This window comes from Marmota marmota, unplaced genomic scaffold, assembly GCF_001458135.2.
Source record: "Marmota marmota marmota unplaced genomic scaffold, marMar, whole genome shotgun sequence".
Lineage (NCBI taxonomy): Eukaryota > Metazoa > Chordata > Mammalia > Rodentia > Sciuridae > Marmota > Marmota marmota.
The window spans coordinates 11,321,119-11,335,906 of NW_025999991.1; the positions used below are offsets into that span (position 1 = coordinate 11,321,119).

General features: G+C 49.4%; 1 protein-coding gene across 1 annotated transcript in view; it reads left to right on the top strand.

Moving 5' to 3' along the window:
• Adnp2 (ADNP homeobox 2) overlaps nt 1-14,788 on the top strand; it is a 30,031-nt gene that overhangs the window by 13,871 nt on the left and 1,372 nt on the right. Inside the window, 3 exon segments of the mRNA XM_015499614.2 lie at nt 8,230-8,319; nt 11,655-14,708; nt 14,710-14,787. Coding sequence (XP_015355100.1) covers nt 8,230-8,319; nt 11,655-14,708; nt 14,710-14,787 — 3,222 coding nt within the window.

Here is a 14,788-nt window from a genome sequence, read left to right on the forward strand (position 1 = left end):
CCCCCATCCCCCATCCCCAGTCCTGGGTGATTTCTGATCTGCCTTCTATTTCTGTGACTCTGCCTGCTAGAGATGCTTCATAGACTGGAGTTGGATGGTAGTGGTCCTTTTGTGTCAGGCGTATGTCACTTGTGTTTTCAAATTTTCTCTGTAAAATATTGTCCCTTTTTATGTCTCAGTAATATTCTGTGGTACTACATTGTGCTTATCATGTCATCTGTTGAAGGATGTTTGAGTTAATTCTACCTTTTAGCTATTGTGAGTAGTGCTGCAGTGAATGTTGGCCTTTAAGTATCAGTTTCAGTCCTGCTTTCAGTGGTTTTGGGTATATAAATAAGTAGGAGTGTAATGCCAGGCTGCACAGCAGTTCTGGTCAGCATTTTTGGGAAATGCTGCACTTGTCTCTGTGGGAGTGCTCCGTTCACATTCCTCCCGCAGTGTGCAGGTAGTCCATGCTGTTGCCAGCCCTGGCTGTTGTATGTCCTCGCTCCCGGCTTTCTCCACCTTCTTGCCTGTCCTCCCCTCTTTGCTTCTTTATCTTCAGTTCTTTCTTCTCCCTCTCCCTTCCTCCCTCCTTCACCATCTCAGTAGGTATGCAGTGGAATTTGATAGTGGTTTTGATTTGTGTCTCCGTGGAGACAAATGAAATTGAGTGTCTTTTCATGTGCTTATTGGCTATTTGTACATTTTGGAGAAATGTCTATTCAAGTCCTTTGCTTGTTTTTTAATTGTGTTGTTTATCATTTTGTTTTTGAGTTGTAGGAATTTCTTTATATATTCCCAGTATTAAACCCTTGTCAGATAAAAGATTTGTAGCTATTTTCTCCCATTCTGTAAGTTGTCTTTACTTTTTTTTTCCCTTGCAGTACTGGGGATAGAGTCCAGGGCTCTTGCTAGGCCAGAGCTCTGTCATTGAGTTACATAACCTCAGCATTCTTTTTTTTTTTTTTTTTTTTTGGTGAGATCAGGGAACATTTCTATGTAGGAAGATATTTTTGCTAGGTGTGGAATTCTAGTATTTCCCCATTTAGTGTTTTAAAGACTTTCTGTCCCCTAGGTGACATGTAGGTTAGTGTCCGTCGTATTTGGTCTTGTGTACTTGCAGCATTGTGATTATGATATGCCTTGGTTTGGTTTTCTTGGTGTTTCTCTCGCTGGATCTGCTGAGCTTGCATTTGAGAGTTTATGGTTTTCACTGGGTTTGGAAAGCTTTGTGGCGCTGTGTCTTCTGTCTCTGAGAGCCCCGTCACAGGGATCATTTGCAGATGTAGAGATAATCCGCTCTGGGAGACTCTGGGTTCCTCCTCTGCTGTGTGCAGACCCCAGGCTTCTCTTGAGCAGAGTCTGGCCTGTTCTTCATCCTGTCATTATAGATCATACATTTTCATTGAGCAAGTGCAGTTTGATCTTTCATTTCTCTCCTTATTGTATTTGTTTCCTTTCTTTCTACTTTTTTTCCTCCCCCTCCCTCCCCCCCCACTGAGGATTGAATGCAGGGCCTTGAATGTACAGGGCAAGTGTTCTGCTACTGAGCCGCATTCCAGCATTGCACCCTTCACTTGTGTCTGCTGTCATCCCTTGTGTTCCTGGTTTGGGTTGAACTTTTCTGCTCCTTTATTTGACTGGCACTTTTTGACTGCATGCTGGATATTGTGATTCCAGGATTTTGTGATTTCCTTTGGGTATATTTGAGCTTTGTCCTACTTGGCATTGGTCTGAGCCTTCTGAAGCTTGCTCTTAAGCTTGTTGTTAGAATGGGTCCAGCCCAGCTCTTTGCCCACTACAGAGGCAGTACCTCTGTGGTACCCAGGTTGGTGCCCGGGGCTCCAGCATCCCATCCCTGTCCTTCCTGTTGCTCTTCAGTGCTGCTTTCTTCAGAGTCTCCAGGAGACCCTTTTCAGGCTTGTCACACATTAGTATTATTTGTCATCCAGTATTGCAGGATGTCCCTACATAGTAGTAGCTCATGTCTGTTGACTTTCTTGAAATGGTGAATTTTTTTTTTTTTTTTGGTGGGGGGAGGGTGCTGGGGATTGAAACCAGGGCCTCATGAATGCCAAGCAAGCAAAAACTCATGTGAGAAATGGCAAGAATTTTCAGAGGCAAATGATTAGATGATGAGAGGTCTTCTAACCAGTGTATTAACCCTCTGATATGGATTAACTAGGTAAGTAGTTAGGCAGGGTGTGGCTGGAGGAAGTAGGTCATTGGGGGCGTGCTTGAGGGGTTGGTATTTTGACTCTGGTGGGTGGAACCCTCTCTCTGTTTTCTGGTAGCCGTGTTCTGAGCTGCTTTCCTTTGCTGCACTGTTTGACTATGATGTTCTATTTCACCTCAGGCCAGAGCTCTGGAATTGGCCAACCATGGACTGAACCTCTAAAACAGTGAGCGAAAATAAACTTTTCCTCCTCTAAATTGTTCCTGGGAGTTCTTTAGGTCACAGTGTCGCAAAACTAAAACAGATTGGCACCAAGAAATGGGGTCTTGCTGTGACTAACCTGATCATGTGGTTCAGAAGCCTTTGCGGGTGGTGGTGGGTATTTTGAAAAGTTTGGAGATGTGAGCTGGAAAAGCGTTAGAATCATAGGCAGAGCTTAGTGAAAGGTTCTGGTGGGAGCTCAGACCAGAATGCTGATGGGATTGTGGACAGCCAAGACTGGGCTCATGTGGTTTCAGAGGAGGAGGGCTCTATTGGGGAATTGGACTAGAGGCCATTTGTGTTATGTTCAGGCCAAGAAGTTGTCTACATTTTGTCTGTGTTCTGAGACTCTTTGTGAGGCTGAATTTAAAATGTGATGTAGGAACTAATCTGGTGGAGGACATTTCAAGGCAGCACAGCATTGAGGAGGTGACTTTTCGCCAAGTGTACTGGGATAATCAGGAGTAGAAAGCAAAGTGGAAAGATTTGGAAAACTTGCAGTTTGACCAGAAAAGTGCAGTACAACTGGAGCTCAGAAAGTCCCAGTCCTTAAAGACATACCGCCACTAAATGGATGCTAAATACTTTACTCAGAGACAATAGGAAAGATGACTTGAGGGCATCTCAGGAATTGGCAAGACCACACCCATCTCAGGCTTTAAGGTGTAAAGGTAAAAATTCCTTTGGGAAGAGAATGGTGGGGCATCCTGCATGTGCAACAGGGGCCTAGGAAGCTGTGTCACCGTCCTCAGCTACCTAGGCCTGCAGAGGCTGCGGTAGCTGTGGTCCCAGGAGGCTTGGCTACTACTGGAGATGGAGACAAACCTTGGCGTTGAGCACTGGCATTAGCCGAGATTTCAAAGGAAGGCCTGGGAGGCCAGCACAGTGTTGCAGGGTTGGAGTCCCTGTGGGCTGCCCCTGAGAGAAGTGATGCATGAAGTGAATAGGAAGCTGCAGCTGCAGGGGAGACTCCCAAGAATAAGAGATGCCAGTACCATGGGACAGCCACAGGAACAAGCCAGGAGAGGCTGTGTGGGCTGTACCCAGCAAGGCTTTAGGAGTGGAGCTACACAAGCCCTTTGGAGAGAACTTCACAGTGCCTTGGGCCCCAGATGCTGGACAGGGAGCTAGCAGGACTTGTTTGGATTTCAGTCTTACTTTGGTCCTATCTCTTTTTATTCCCCTGATTCTCCTTTGTGGAATGGAAATGTTTACTCTGTGCCATTTTATATTGGATGTACGTGACTTGCTTTTGATCTTTAGGGGAGAATGTCCATAAGTTTGCCTTGAGTTTCAGATGAGAATTTGGTCTTGGACTTTGGGCAATGCTAAAACTGTTGAGACTGGTTACTCTTGGAAATAGACTGAATGTATTGTGAGATGGGCATGAGCTTTCGGGGCAAGGGGCAGAATGTTAAGGTTTCAATATGAGTATCTCCGTAAACTCATGTGAGACAGAGCTAGAATTCTCAAACATGAAATGATTAGATCATGGGAGTTGTGGCCTCATCAGTGGATTAATCCTCTGATATGGATTAACTAGGAGGTAACTGTAGGTGGGTGGGCTGTGGCTGGAGGAGTAGATCCCTGGGAGTGTGCCTATGGGGTTTGCATTTTTCCCCTGGTGGGCGGAGCGCTCTCTGCTTTCCTGGTGGTCATGTCCTAAGCTGCTTTCCTTCACAACCCTTCTGTCACGATGCTCTGTTTCACCTCAGGCCAGAGCTATGCAGTTGGCCAGCCACGGACTGAACCTCTAAAACCTCGAGCCAAAATAAACTTTTCCTCCTCAAAATTGTTCCTGTCAGGTCTTTTGGTCACAGCGATATAAAGCTGACAAAAACACAAGTCTTCCACCTCCAGGACACAATCACCACCCCAAAACAGTGAAACTCTGTTTTGTGTAAGGCCATGATGATTTCGTGATGGCTCTGGGTGCCTTTGAATCCCTGGCTTGGCTATTGGTTTCTGGTGCTGTAGCAGTTTTTCATTTAATTCAGAGAATGCCTTCTATTTCTGGTTTAAACACTGGTGATGACTTGTCTTTTCCTTATTATTTCTGAGTTGACTTGATTTGTGTACCTCAGTGCAGTTGAAGCAGTTGTATTAATTATCATTCTCTGGTTCAACTCCTTGTTTTAATATTTTTTAAAAGCAACCTTTGATTATTAAAACAGCACTATAGACTGACCACTATACAGCAGAGGTGGTCATTTCCCTAGAAAGAGAAACTGGGAATACCACATACATGCTCACGCATAGGGGCTTGGCACGCTGACCATGTCCTAAGCTGATCGCTGGTCTCTGATGTAGAGAGCCTCCTGGAGAGGTAGCAAGGGCTCATCTTTTCTCTGAGTTGTTACTTTCTCATAGTAAGTAATTTGTAACTTTTCATATTCATGGAATTTCTTTTTTCAGGTTTTTTGAGCTTTGCTGTGGCTTTCCCATGATTGAGTGTGTTCTGGTTCTCCACAGCCATGGGTCTGTTTTTTATCTGTGCTGGAGCTGGAGTCCAGGGCCTCACACCGCTAGGCAAGCACTCCACCACTGAGATGCACCCTACTCCCATTGGGTATTGCCCCGACCACTGTAACATGCCTTAGGGTTGCACCCTGACACCCTTTCCTCTAAGTACCTGTCTCGGTGCCTTAGATCCTAATCTCTGCTCTCCTTGGACTACTCCTTGAAAGTTTGCATTTTTACGTGTATGAACTGTTGTTGCAGAGGTGAAATGGGTGGGTGTGCAGGGTGTTCCGTACAGCACTCTTTTCACTTGCTCTGGAATGTGTCCAGGGCAAAAGGTTCTTCGTTTCAACTCAGTGAAACAGAAAGTGTCATGAGCCTTGTGAACTGCTAGAGAGTGTGTGAAATGCTTCACATGTGCCTCCTCCCTTGGTGACTGGTGTTCACTCTTGGAAACTCCCATTTGAAACCCTCTCTGTGCTCCAGCTGCCCTGCCCTGCCTTCCTGCATGTTGGTCCTGCTCAGGTCAGATTAGGCTGCTGAGTTCCCGTTCCCTGCTTCCCGATTTCCATGAAATCATCTAAATCAGCTTTGTCAACAATGAAACTGAGGTTGAAGTCTCTCTTAGAGTCCAGCAGTGAACATGTGAGGGTTGAGTTGATGCTGTCGGTTCCCAGCTCTTTTTTTTATTGCTGTGCTAGGGATGGGACCCAGAACCTTGCACATACTAGGCAAGTGTTCTGCCACTGGGCTGCACTCCAGCCCTCCCAGCCTGTTTGTACCCTGTCAGTCTCAGGTATGCATGCCCTCCTTCCCCACCTTTTATAGTCATCCTGGTTCACATGCCATTCCCGTCTCTTCTCCCTCTCCAGGTCCAGCCCCAGGTCCACCCTGCTCCTTGGAGGCCCTGTCAGTGTTTCTTAGGTAGCTGCCTCTTAGCTCGTTTTCCCGGCCAGCACTGAGGTTTCTCTCCTTCACACCCTTATCTGCACTTTCTCACTAGAACAAGTAGCTTTTTTTGTTGTTGTTGTTGTTGTTTTTTTTTTTAGTTTTAGATTGAGCCCAGGGATGCTCAACCACTGAGCCACATCCCTAGCCCGTTTTATATTTTTTAAAAAATTTGAGACAGAGTTTTACTAATTCGGGTAGGGCCTTGTTAGGTTGCTGAGGCTGGCCTCAAACTTATGATCCTCTTGCATTAGCCTCTTGAGTTACTGGGATTACAGGCAGGTGCCACTGTGCCTGGCTGGGGCAAGTAACTTTTTGAGTGAAAAATAACTTGTTCCATCTGAGAAAAAACTGTATGTCTTAGTTCTTGTTGAAATGTCCATCCTGAAAGGTGCTTGAAACGTAAGATGAAAAAATGCTTGCTTTTGTTCTCTGTGACAGAGAGCCTGGCCAGTACTGGCAGTGTGCAGTTTAAAGTTGACTATGAGAGTGCTGGGATTGAGGCTCAGTGGCAGAGCACTTGCCTAGCATTAGGAGGCACTGAGTTCAATCCTAGTGTCATGTAAAAAAGTTAACAAAGTAATCGAAAAAATAATGCAGGCTGGGGCTATAGCTTAGTGACAGAGGGCTTGCCTAGCATGTGTTAGGCATTGGGTTTGATCCTTAGAACCACATGAAATAAACAAATAAAAATAAAGGCATGCTGTCTATCTACAACTACAAAAAGAAAAAGCAAGCTATAAATTAAAAAAAAAAAAAAAAAGATTAAGCATATAAAATCGCTCAGAGGGAATGACCCAGCCAGGCTTAGTCTTATGGGGTTAATATACAAGAAAATTGGCCAGAACTGCAGACTGTGCAGTTAAGATAGCACACCTGAAGACAGAGGCTGGGAAGCCAGTATAGTTCAGAGACTGTGGTCAGTGGAGATACCAAGAAGTCCGAGCAAAGAGACAAGGTCACTAAAATCAAACCCTCAGACAAGGCAATAGTCTTTCCTGTTACAAAAATAACACTGGGAACTCTTGAGATGTCCCAGGTGGGAGGAGCAAAGGTGTCCACAGAACAGCCACTGAGGAGACCTTCCTTTCTTTCTTGTTTTTTATATCAGGGATTGAACGCAGGGGCGCTTTACCACTGAGCCACATCCAGCCCTTCCTTTTTAATTTTTTGAGACAAGGTCTAGCTAAATTGCTTAGGGCCTCTTTGCCAAGTTGCTGAGGCTGGCTGTGAACTTGGGATCCTCTTGCCTCAGCCTCCTGAGTTGCTGGGATCAGAGGCGTGGCCGTGGTGCCTTGCCTGCAGATACCTTTACTTCCTTAACAGAGTAAAAAATCACATCTTAGGTGGAAACTTAGGATGGTGAAGAGGAGTGAGGAGGAGGCCCCACTAAACCTCCTCTCTGCCTGTGATGGCATTAGGAGACTGGTCCTTGCCTGCCCCTCTGAGGCCATCAGAGCTGGGCACCTTTGTCCTCTGAGCTGGCTAGGGTCTCTGTCCCCCTGACTGCGTCCCTCACACTTGAGCATGGGAGTGGAGAGTCTCGTTCCTGTCCCGGTGGTCCTTTGTGTCTGATTCTTGTGTGGGAGGGAGGCCTGGAGGCGGTTGTGGTGGTAAAGCGTGGGAGCTCTTCTTCTTGGAAGTGCTGCTGTTTCTTCATGCTACTCTCAGAGCTGCGATTGCTGTGGAACCCTTTCCTGGGCTTGGCTCTGTTGACACAAACATGGTGTTTTAGTCAGCTTTTTCATCTCCGTGACTGAAAGACCTACAAGAACAGCTTCGAGGAGGAAACGTTTATGTGGTGCTTAGGGTTTCAGAGGTCTCAGTCCATAGACGGCCAGTTCCATTGCTCTGTGCCCGAGGTGAGGGAAAAAGTCATGGTGGAAGGACATAGCAGTCAAAGCAGAGAGAGCTCCACTCACCAGGGACAAAATTAAACCCGGTGACTTTCCCCTAGGGACAGCCTCCTCCTACCACATCCCACCTGCCTAATCCCTGTGGGTGGACAAGGGTACTGGTTAGGCTGAGGTTCTCCCACCATGGCCCACCTGCCTAACCCCTGGGGGTGGACGAGGGTACTGATTAGGCTGAGGCTCTCCTAACCTACCCTTTCACCTCTAAGCTTCCTTGCACGGCCTCACACATGAGCTTTGGGGACACCTCATACCTGGACCATAGCACAAGGTGTAGATGCTTATTTGTCAGGAGGCCTCATCTGTTTCTTTAATTCTGCTTGATCACTCCATCCTTTTCAGCGATCGTCCTCAGTGGTTCCCAAAGAGACTTTTGTGTCTCTTTACCCAGGTAGATTTTAGGCACCAAGTAACCTCATCGGATCCTAGTCAGTATTTCTTTATCTTCTGACTTTGTATCATGATCTTTTTTTCTACATTTTTTTGAAGGACCTTAAAGGCTTTGATCCAGGAGAGAAGTTCTTCTATAACACATCATGGGGAGATGTTTCTCTCTGGGAACCTTCTGGAAAGAAAGTGGTATGTATTTTTGTATTTAGTTTTCACTAGGGGTAAGTGTGGATTAATCTGAGGAACTCCTCAGGTGTCTGGAGCCTGGTGGGTGAGTGGGAGGGGGCGCAGGGATTCGGTTCAGTGTGATCCTGAAGAACTGCTGAAGCCACTGGACCTTTGACTTGATAACTGTCCTGTGTTAAACGTGCTATTAGGTGTGCAGCCTTGCAGAGCTAGTGGCTTTTCAGGGCTGTGTGTGCATACTGGCTCATGCTGTTGTAGCAGAGTCGCAGTGTGGCTGTTGCCAGTGGTGTAACTGTTGTTAAGGCCTTAGCCTCACACACCAGCCATGCTGGTGTGACAGCCTATGTGCAGCGGGTCATAGGAGAGTGTAGCACATAGAACTGTGCTGTGAATGGCCCTTAACAGAGATACCACTGTGTGTGGCTTAATGATGGGGACCTATTCTGAGACTGTGTCCTCAGGTGACTGGGAGGGGTGACTGTGAGAACACTCTAGGGTGTACTTACCAAGGCTGTGCGGGGTGGCGCACTGCACAGCCAGGCCATAGACCTCACACAGATTACTCAACACCGCGGGCAGCTGCACAGGCTAAGTAAGTCTCTACACATCTGAACATGCCTACACATAGGAAAGGAAGAGTAAAAACATAGCAGGTAAAGATCAGCAAGGGGAATCCTGTATGTGGATGGCACTTACTACACACAGAGCTGCAGGACTGGGAGCTGTGACATCCCAGGCCTTTGTGAACGCTGAACCCACACATGTGAAGAAATGCTTTCTTTCCTCAGTGATAAATCAGCCTAGCTTATTGTAATGTTTCCGTGCGTAGACCTATACATGTAGGCATGTTCAGATGTGCAGAGACAGCCTCTACGCATGCCTGCAGGTTGAGGTCTGTGGTCTAGGTGTGATGGGCTGCCCTCCACAGGCTTGGGTAAGTAAACCCGTGGATGCTCTCACATCCTGGTTCCAGAAACTAAAGTAAAAATGTAGACCACTGGATCAGGGAACAAGTCTAGTGGTTGGAAACCTCAGACCTTCACACTGAAATGTGCAGCATGTGGCTGATTCCTCTTGCTTAGGGGCTCTGTGAAAAGTGCACCCTTTGTTGACATGTCTATTAGTGTCAAATGGAGCCTGTCATGGTTCACTCGGCTGGTCCCTGTCCAGTTCCTGTCATGCTGGCCTTGGGGATTTTGGAGGGAAAAATTCCTGTCATGATTTACTGTGTTATGAAAATTTCTTCAGGGATGTTTCTTTTGTCTACCCACGTTCAAGTCCTTCCTTGACAGGACACTCTACTCCCTAACCTTGTTTTGAAGGTCTTGACCTCATGAATCTCAGGCCTCACTGGTTTTTCTCACCTGAATTCTTAAAAATATCCCATGGTGTTACATGCGATGTGTGTAATTTCATGCTTTTCATCAGGAAACATCTTTGAATTCCTGCTGCAGAGCAGGTGACAAGCTTTGCAGTACCTGCTCCGAAGATGTGGAAGTTAGGGGTTCCTTTGCCCCAGGAATGTGTGTTTGTGGAGTGAACAGGGCCTTGGCGTTAACAGACACCGCTCTCAGGATGGAATGGCTTGGGGCCCCTGTGGCAGTGTGGTGCTTGCTGGTCTACCATTGCATCTGCAGGTGGCCTCCTTCAGTCAGGCTCAGGGGATAGGACTTAGGGATAGAGACCAGACAGTGTTACAGCAGGAGAGTGGTTTGTAAGGTGCACCATGTGGCTCGTGGTGCAGTGAGTTCCTTGAGGGCTTAGGTCAGAGCCCTGTGGTTCAGCTTAGGATTGTGGGCTCTTGGGGAGGCTCCCCTAGGTGTGGTGCAGCGGTGGCTCAGCACCCCTTTCAGCAGCCTCCTCTGTGACCTGGTGTCCAGCTTGTGTGTGTTTCCCCCTCCCGTGGGGAGGCTTCCGTGGACACATGCTTGCCTTTCCCAGGGTGGTGCCTTGGGGTGTGCTGGCTAGGCTGTGTGGCCATGCCATTCCTCCCCACGAGCAGTGCATGTTGCTGTGGTCTTCAAGTGGGTGTGTGGATGCCACCTTTGGGTGCCACCTTTGCTTGGGGTCTGCATCTTGCCCACTGCTGAGGACCTGGAGCTTCTTGCCTTACATCTTTTGGCATCACTAGCCCTCTTTGGAAAGGGTTCAGATCCATGGCCATTGTTAGAATATCAGGTCGCTGCTCTTCTTAGGAGGTTTGGCCTTGAGGCCTGTGTCCTTTGTTGGGTGGCTCCCAAGTCCACATCTACCTGTGGCGCCCCCTTGCAGTTCTGAACAGCAGCTTCCAAGAAGCAGAAGCTTGCTGTCTCCATGAAGCTCAGCTCTCCGCCCTTTTCTTTGGCAGTTCTTGTCTGTGGCATCGCATTCTAGAAAGTTTCCTCCCCAGGCTCTGCTCAATTCCAGCAGATGCTGGTGTGCATGTACTGTCCACTTCCACTGGTTCTCTTGTTGAGCGTTGTTTTTCATTGAATGTATAGATTCTCAATACTGCATTTCATTTAGTAGAAGATGGGCCATTTTTAATGAACTACTAATAAATCTAGAATAATACTTACACAGTGTTGTGCCTTGTACCAGCCCCAGTGGTACAAGGTTTGAGGCTAGCCTGAGCACCTTGGTGAGACCCTGTCTCTAAATTTTTAAAAAGGGATGTGTGCATTAGGCAGTTGGTCGCTCTTTACCATTCTCAGACTGTTATCAGGCACTTGCTTGTGCTGAGCAACATCTGTTGGCTGTTACCATCTCGAGCAGTGGGGAAGTTAAAAAGACAGTAACGATGGGTCTCACGGGTTGGAAGCCAGGTCAATTGTAGGTGAATTCCAAGTTTTAGAATCGGGAGTAAAAAGGACATAACTAAGAGATGAGGAGGTAGGGAAGAAAACAACTTCCTCTTACAGAAAATTTTTATTGCAGTTCAATTCAAAATACAGGATTAAGTGCTGGGATTTGTGGTTTCAGGGCATGGTTTAGACGGGTCAGCAAGCTGTGGGTTTTGGGCCAGATTCAGGGTTTCTGTGTTTGACAGGCTAAAAATATTTGTTAGGCTCTTATGTGTTTTTTTTTTTAAAGGCGTACTATTTGGAATGTGTGAAAGTCATGTGAAATTGGAGTTGGTTCTATAGGTAAAGTTGCACTGGGACACAGCAGTTGTGCCTATCCCTTAATGGGGCAGTGCAGCGTCACTGTTCTCTTGTGGAGAATCCCCCTACCCTGGTCCTGGAGCAAGCGTTGCTGCTCAGGGTGGGTGGAGTGGGTGATGGTGTCTGGGCACAGTGCACTGGGGGACCCCCAGCAGCTTTCTTCATCTGCCTAAGACTGTTCTTTTATTTTGACAGAGATACCGAACAAAACCATACTGTTGTAGCCTTTGCAGATACTCGACAAAGGTGCTTGCTTCACTCAAAAACCATTTACATCGTCACCACGAAGATGAGGCTGACCAGGAGCTGGTGATCCCGTGCCCCAACTGCACCTTTGCCTCTCAGCCCAAGGTGGTGGGCAAGCACTTCAGGATGTTCCACGCCCCTGTTCGCAAAGTGCAGAACTACACAGTGAACATCTTAGGCGAGACTAAGTCGTCTAGAAGTGATGTGATTAGTTTCACATGTTTAAAATGTAACTTTTCGAACACCTTGTACTACAGCATGAAGAAGCATGTTCTGGTGGCTCATTTTCACTACTTAATCAACTCTTACTTTGGCCTGAGAACTGAGGAGGTGGGGGACCAACAGAAAGCAAGTGATACTGCTTCTGTGGACAGGACCCCGCCATCCGACCGGTACTACTGTAAGAAGTGCAGTGCCAATGCCAGCAGCCAGGACGCCCTGATGTACCACATCCTGACGTCTGATGTGCACAGGGACTTGGAGAACAAGCTGAGGTCAGTGATTTCAGAGCACATTAAGAGGACTGGGCTCTTGAAGCAGATGCACATTGCCCCAAAGCCAGCCGCCCGTTTGGCCATACCACCGAGCAGCGGCGCCCCTGGCATCCCGGCACCGCCATCTTGCTTTCGTCTCACCCTGCCACAGAATGGCCAAAGCCCGGCTGTGGTGCAGCCAGTGACTGTGGCCCCAGGCTCTGCTGGGAGTCTGACCCACTACCCACCTGCGGTTGCCCAGCCCCACGTGACCCTGGTCTCCAGCCCTCTGCCTGTGTGCCAGAGCGGCCTCTCCCTGCAGCCCTCCACCCCCCAGCCTGTCCTTCTGTCTCACGGGGTACCGCTCAGCCAGCCTGTGAACCCCCCTGTGTTGCCCCTCACCCAGCCTGTGGGGCCCATAAGTAAGTCTGTTGGAAAGAGTGTCCTCCCTGTGAGTCAGGCTGTCCGCCCTGGCGTCTTGCCCCTTTCCCAGCCTGTGGGGTCTGTAAGCCGACCTGTTGGGCCTGGTGTCCTGCCTGCCAGTCCCTCTGTCACCCCCGGGGTTCTGCAGGCTGTCTCACCAGGAGTGATTTCTGTGGGTCGAGCAGCCCCATCGGGGGTCCTTCCTGCAGGCCAGATGACCCCTGCAGGGGTAATCCCTGGACAGACAGCAACTTCTGGGGTTCTCCCCACTGGCCAGGTGGCCCAGTCAGGGGCTCTCCCCGTTGGGCAGACAGCTCCATCTCGGGTTCTTCCCCCTGGTCCAACAGTGCCCTTGAGGGTTCTCCCTGCAGGCCAGGTGGTCCCGTCTGGGCTTCTCTCTGCCAACCAGCCTGTCTCCACAGGAGTCGTCCCTGTGAACCAGGGTGTGAGTTCTGGTGTGCTGCAGCTTAGCCAGCCGGTCACCACGGGGGTCCTTCCCGTGGGCCCACCTGCAAGGCCTGGAGTGCTGCAGCTCAGTCCCTCAGTCAGCACTGGCGTCCTGCCTGTGAGCCCCACAGCCAGGGCAGGGGCTTCGCAGAGCACCCCTTTCCTCACATCAGGCTCTATTCTCAGGCAGCTCATCCCCACTGGGAAGCAGGTAAATGGGATCCCCACCTACACCCTGGCTCCAGTGTCTGTCACCCTGCCTGTGCCCACCGGCGGAAGCATGGCAACTGTTACTCCACCGCAGGTGCCTGTCCAGCTTTTGCCCTCAGGCACAGGTGCGCACATGGCCAGTTCCCTTCCCAGCCTGCCCTCCCCACAAGTGCTGGTGAGCGCTGCCCCGAGCGTGTTTGTTCAGGCTACTCCTGCCCCGGCAGATGCCAACCAGGTGCTGAGACAGGCCAAGCAGTGGAAGACCTGCCGGGTGTGCAACGAGCTCTTCCCGTCTAACGTGTACCAGGTGCACATGGAGGTGGCTCACAAGCACAGCGAATCCAAGCTCTGCCGGGTGTGCAATGAGCTCTTCCCATCCAACGTCTACCAGGTGCATGTGGAGGTGGCTCACAAGCACAGTGAGGCCAAGGTGGGCGAGAAACTGGAGCCCGAGAAGCTGGTCGCATGTGCACCCTTCCTGAAGTGGATGCGGGAGAGGGCTGTGCGGTGCCTGTCCTGCAAATGTGCCATCTCAGAGGAGGAGCTCATGCGCCACCTGCTCATGCATGGCCTGGGCTGCTTGTTCTGCCCCTGCACCTTCCATGACATCCGGGGCCTCCTGGAGCACAGCAGGACTAAGCACCTGGGCAAGAAGAAGCTGCCCCTGGACTATAGCAACAGGGGCTTCCAGCTGGACCTCGATGCCAGCGGCAATCTGCTGTTCCCTCATCTCGACTTCAGCACCATACTGCCGCGGGAGAAGCTGGGGGAGCGGGAAGTCTACCTGGCCATCCTTGCCGGGATACACTCCAAATCCCTGGTGCCTGTGTATGTTAAGGTGAGGCCTCAGCCTGAGGCTCTGCCCAGGGCCCCCAGCAGACAGAAGCTGACCTGTCCCTTCTGCTTTGGTACCTTCCTGACGGCTGAGGCCTATGAGCTCCACCTCAAGGAGAGGCACCACGTGATGCCGACGGTCCACACGATGCTCAGGTCTCCAGCTTTCAAGTGCATCCATTGCTGTGGGGTCTACACTGGAAACATGACCCTAGCGGCCATTGCCGTCCATTTGCTGCGCTGCAGAAGTGCTCCCAAGGACAGCAGCTCAGGCCTGCAGATCCAGCCAGGTTTCATTGAGAGCAGTGAGCTGCTGTTAGTCAATGGGGAAGTGATTCCTGATTCCACTTTTCCTGTGAAGAGGAAGTTGCCAGATGGCCATGTAGGGGTAGAAGACCAGCGGGAGCTGGAGGAGCCATTGCTTGTCCTAAACACCGATGTAGCCCCAAGCCCAGAGAAAGGGACAAGTGTCGTGCCTTTGAAGAGACAGAGGAATGAAGGCAGGACAGAGGGGCCCACGGCTGGTGATGACATGCTCCAGGTCTTGGTGTTAGACCCTAAGAAATATGAAGGCCGTTCTTACGAGGACAAAAAGCAGTTTCTTAGAGATTATTTCCCATAAGAGACCTTATCCTAGTAGAAAAGAAATAGAATTGCTGTCCTCACTCTTATGGGTGTGGAAAATCGACGTGGCCT